The following is a 5,476-nucleotide window of genomic DNA, read 5'->3' on the forward strand; positions in this document are numbered from 1 at the left end:
GCATGGACTAATCCCCAAGAAACATGTTTGACCAAGCAATACCCATGCACTTTACACCTAATTGGATCGGACTGCACACCCATTGAATTGGATGAGCTAAATAAGCAGCATTTTCTGGTTAATTGGAACTACGTAAATCCCATGTAAAAAAAAAACAGAACTACTGTAGTAGTAAGTTCTTGACAAGATTTACATGCTCTCAAAATACTCCTTATCAAAATCTGTACAGCTGGCGAACTAATATTTACCCTGTATCTCAACAGGCCAAGATAGGTGATCATGCATAAAGATTGCAGCGACATTAATAAAGGATGGGCGCAAAAATAGTACAGTAAAGATTTGCTGCAAATTAATACTGATGATCATGCCATTGGGATTCAGGAGCTACCATTTACAGATTGGGGAAAGAACCTTTCTTTTCACAGTTGACGACTGAAATTGCAGACAATAAACAGAGAAAGAAACAAAAGAAAACAGGGCGAGCCGCCGCCGCCGCCGCCGCCGCCGCTGCCGCCGGTAGTGTCTGTCTACACGGCGACCCTCTGCAGGACCCTGGAGGGCACGGCGAAGCGCGCGGAGAAGGAGCGCGAGAGGTTCTCCGGCTCCACCCAGGCGGCGCCGTCGTCGAAGTTCTGCGCGTAGCTGTAGGCGTCGTAGGGCTCCCGCGGCGCCGCCGCCGACGGCACGCAGCCGGTGGTGCAGAGCAGTATCCTCTTCTTCTCCCGGACGATCTTCCGCCACAGGCCCCTCAGCTTGGTGCCGCACCCGCGAGACGCGGCCGCGGACGGCGCCCGCCCGTACGACGAGGAGGCGGGCTTGTCGAACTGGCCGTCGAAGTAGTAGTCGTCGTCGTCGTCGAGGTCGAAGCCGTCGCGGACGTAGCGGCGGGACATGGAGGGGGCGCAGGAGCACGATGCCTGCCGCTGGGAGCGATGGCCGTCGGCGCCGTCCATGGCGGCCGGGGAGAGGAGTGGTGGCGGGTGGGAGGCGAGGCGGCAGTTGCAAGAATCAAGAATGGGGGCAGAGAGAGGTTGTGCGAGAGAGAGATGGGAGGCGTTGGTCGTGGGTGGTGTATATGTAGAGGGGGAGAGAGTGGGCGGTGGGTGGTTTTGCTCGTGGGTTACGATAAAATATCTTTTTAATCAAGTACAAAAATAGGAAAAAAATATTGTGCTAACAACCCATATCTGACTGGATTAATCATTTAATGACGAGGCAAGAATAGCTGGCTAGTGATCATCCAACAGCCGGTGCATCTCAAAAAAAAAAAAAAACAGCCCATAGGTGACTGGAAAATGTACTCACATAAATTTCTCTGAAACTCTGAAATTTTATTGGTTCCATAGACAGTGAGAAACACATGAATGATTAATAGTTGTTGCAAATTTTGAGAGAAATTTGAACTTACAGTATTGTGCAGTTAAGAAAAAAAGGAGACATGTTTAAGCTAAAGCGGAAGTATTGATAGAAATTTAGCTGGGCGAGATCTGGGCCACGAGGGCCTTCCCTGGGCTCGGTCGAGCCGGCGCGGGGAGTTTCTTCCGCTCCTTCCATCCCGCGTCCATGGCGTGGGGGAGCTCCCTCAGGCGCGGATCTGGGCGGCGGGTGTAGCGGCATGCGGCGGGCGCGGTGACGCTCTGCGGGTGTGGATGGCGCGGCAGTGCTTCTGGCCCCTGAAGGCGCGAAGGGGCAGTGCGGCGCGATGGTGGAGTGCTGTCGCCGGCGTGTGGAGGCCCGGGCGGGCGCGTCAAGTCCTGGGAGGTGGAGCGGTTTCCTCGGCGGTGCGGCGGCCGCGGTGGCCGCGTGGGCGGCGTGGTGGTTGGATCTGGGAGCTCTTGTCTGCGGTCTTCGGCGCTCGTCCTCGAGCCCCGAGTTGGTGTTGGTCGGCGTCCCCTCTATGCGGCGTTCCGGCGGCGCCCTCGGTGCTCTTCGGCGGTGCTCCGTTGGCTACAGGCACGTTGCTCCGGGGGCAGCGTTTCGGCGGATGCAGGTGGGGGTCTGTGCCGGTCCTTGTTGGGCGGGCGCGAGATTTTGGGACTCTTCGCTGGGCGAAAGCTTTGTCTTGGCGGCCGGCCTGGACCGACGACGGTGACGCCCGTGGGCGCCGCATCCTTCTTGAAGGCGTCGTCGAAGCGGGTGTCTCCTGATCTCCGCCCGGGTTCTCCGGGGGAAACCCTAGATCCCTCACGGGATCGGGCGTGGGCGGCGCTCTTGTGTCGCTTTGCCTCTTGGGGCCTCGCTTTGGACGTCCACCGGACAGAGGGGTTTGTGGAGTGTTTTGGTGGTTCGGCGGAGGCGGGTTTTTCTTCGGCCAGGCGGGGCGCGGCCTTGGGGTCGGCGTGGTAGTGGGAGCGGTGGCTCCGGTCTTTCGCCTCCGCCTGTTGCGTTGAGGTGTGGTGTCGACCTGGTTGGTCGTCGACCCGTGTGGAGCGTAGCCTCGGGGCTAGCGTGTGGTGTCGTGTTGTAAGGTTTTTCGGCCAGTTTTCCTCATAAACGGGCCAACTCTTTTCTCCTATATCAATGAAAGGCAAAGCTTTTGCCTCGTTTCAAAAAAAAAAAAAAAGAAATTTAGAGCTAAATATGCTAGTTAAATGAATTCAAATATGCTAGTTAAATGAATTCAGTAACTCAAAAACTACTAACCACCTTGTGAGATTAGCCTTGGATGTTGACTAAAAATAGAACTATCCAATTTAAAACCTTTAGATTATCACTAATTAAATTTTAGATAATTCATATCCGCATGCTGACATACCATGTCTGAAGGGCCACTTCATCATCAAATATCCTTATCCGCCGGATTTTCTAAAATATGATATGGATCTTAAAACGGATATGGGGCTGGTTTTGACATGGAAACTATCTATCCGTTTACATTCCTATTTATCTGAAATACCTTTTTTAAAATAGAGGTTTTACCCCCAGCCTCTGCATCAAAATGATGCACACAACTTTCTTTTATTACAACTATTTACATCAATTTTACAAACCAGTCTAGCAAACCCTTAACGCATACCATTGCACATACTCGGAAATCGTTGCCACCATCTTCTGCAGACCCATCTTTAGTAAGGATCAAGGCATTAACCTTGTCAGGCTTGTCATCGATGCCGCCATGGCGCCAAATAGCACCTCCGCCCTGCACGAGTCCATCGTGACATGACCGTCACCGAGACCTCGCAGCACCATGCCGCCAAGTCTCGCCGTTGTCGAACATGGTACCACGACAACGCCTTCAAGAAGGAGTCCACACCCATCAGCGCCATCGCTGCCGGCTCCGGCCAAAGCTAGAGGCGAGATTTCGCTCGTTCGCCAGTCGATCTCCACCACCCAGCCAAACCACCGGAGCCTCCATGTCACCGCACCGAGCAGGCCCCTCCCCTGGAACTTCCCCAGCAGGGCCGGCCCATAGGGCAAGGAAAAGGGGCGCTCTCCCCGGGCCTTCAGGAGCGAGGGCCCCAGCCCAAGATTTTTTTACATGCTTGATATATTTATATTTATACTTGTACTTAGGTTGTAGAGTTTAAAATAATTCTAGAAAATATAGATGTCCTAAGCTACAGTTTACCGTGTCTTTTACCAAAAAATTATTTTAATATTTACACTTTAAGATATACTGTTTAGAATATAAAAAAAGGCAGCCCGATGCATGAAGCTCCTGCTTTGCGCGGGTCCGGGGAGGGGTCGGACCACATTGGGTCATATACTATTTATAATAATTCTATAAAATATACGAGGTGCAAGCTGCAGCTTACCGTGCTTCTACTCGAACTTCTTTTAACAAAAAAAAGTTATTTAAATATTTTCCCGAAGATGCGATTTCTTCCTGGCTTTTCCAAATATCCAGAACAAAACTGACTGTCGTAATTTTTTATGATTAATTTTAAAGATATATATGTATATACATGTGTACATAAGTAGTTATTAGTAGAAATGAGAATCATGGGATAGTTCGCTCGAGCAATAGAAATAAATATTTTCAAACATTTTCTTCAAGATTTCGAAGACCTATAATATTATTTAGTTTCTTATTGCATTACCCTAATATTTCTCTTGATCAATACTAATATTTTTAAGTATTTTGTGTGTGACGGAGATTGTTAAGGGGCTAGAACACCAATCATGCTTAAAATTTAAGTAATATATACAAATTTAGCATAAATAAATATCTTAAAAAAATCTAGAGTAGGGGGGGCATGGCCCCCTGCCCTAAGAAAACTTTGCTACTGTGAACAAGGAGCCCTTGATGTCATATCGCCCTAGGTCCCCCGAAATCTATGGATCGGCCCCGTTCCCCAGCCGCTACAGGGAAGCCACCGCCACGAGAAACCGCCCCCAACACCTTTGGCGCCGGACTCGCCGCCATCATGGCCAATAATGTAGGGATTCGTAGCATAGAAAACAAAAAAATTCCTACCGCGAGAACGCAATCCAAGCCAAGATGCAATCTAGAAGACGGGAGCAACGAGGGGATGAACGAGACTAACCCTTGAAGATTTCCAAAGCCTACAAGAGGAGGCTCTCGTTGCTGCGGTAGACGATCACTTGCCGCTTTCAAAATCGCGTAGAAGATCTTGACGATGCCACAATCGGGCAGCACCTCCGTACTCGGTCACACGTTCGGTGTTGATGAAGACGACGTCCTTCTCCCCGTTCCAGTGGGCAGCGGAAGTAGTAGATCCTCCTCGGAATCCCGGCAGCACGACGGCGTGGTGGCGGTGGTGGTGGAGAACTCCGGCAGGGCTTCGCCTATGCGCTGCGGGAGAGATATGTGGAGGAGGGGCGCTAGGGTTTGGGGAGAGGGGGTGGCTAGGGCGCCGGCCATGGGCAGCCCTAGGTGGTGCAGCCAAGTTGTGTCTGCCCCCCTCCCTCTTCTCCTCATTATATAGGTGGAAATCCCCAAGAGTTGTAGTCCAAGTCTTCGAATAAGACCCCAACAACAAAACCTCCCATAGGTGGGAAACCTACTCAAGGAGGGAGTCCTACCCAAGGTGGGACTCCCACCTTTCCTTTAGGTGGGGTGGCCGGCCACCTATGGTGGAGTCCACTCTGGGACTCCACCCTTTAGGGTTTGGCTGGTCATGCAAGGTGGAGTCCCTCCGGGACTCCACTTTCCATGGTGATTTCTTCCGGACTTTTCTAGAACTTTCTAGAACCTGCCATAAATGCGCCGGATCATTTCCAAACTTGGAATATGACTTCCTATATATGAATCTTATTCTCCGGACCATTCCGGACCTCCTCGTGATGTCCCGGATCCCATCCGAGACTCTCGAACAAAACTTCGAACTCCATTCCATATTTCCATATCTACTTAAACGACATCAAACCTTAAGTGTGTCACCCTACGGTTCGCGAACTATGTAGACATGGTTGAGACTTCTCTCCGACCAATAACCAATAGCGGGATCCGGAGATCCATAATGGCTCCCACATATTCAACGATGACTTTAGTGATCGACTGAACCATTTACAT

At 50.9% G+C, this 5,476-nt stretch overlaps 1 protein-coding gene across 1 annotated transcript; it reads right to left on the minus strand.

Annotated features, from left to right (window-relative positions):
* Window positions 1-503: 503 nt before the first annotated feature.
* Window positions 504-953, minus strand: LOC124659803. The gene has a single exon (XM_047197610.1). It carries the CDS (start codon window positions 951-953, stop codon window positions 528-530), a length of 426 nt encoding a protein of 141 aa, XP_047053566.1. The 3' UTR covers window positions 504-527.
* Window positions 954-5,476: the final 4,523 nt, after the last annotated feature.

This window comes from Lolium rigidum, chromosome 6 (assembly GCF_022539505.1).
Source record: "Lolium rigidum isolate FL_2022 chromosome 6, APGP_CSIRO_Lrig_0.1, whole genome shotgun sequence".
Taxonomy (NCBI): Eukaryota; Viridiplantae; Streptophyta; class Magnoliopsida; order Poales; family Poaceae; genus Lolium; species Lolium rigidum.

What these genes read in the sequence shown, in the direction of transcription:
- LOC124659803 (XM_047197610.1), bottom strand. Translation starts at nt 953, where the DNA reads ATGGACGGCGCCGACGGCCATCGCTCCCAGCGGCAGGCATCGTGCTCC.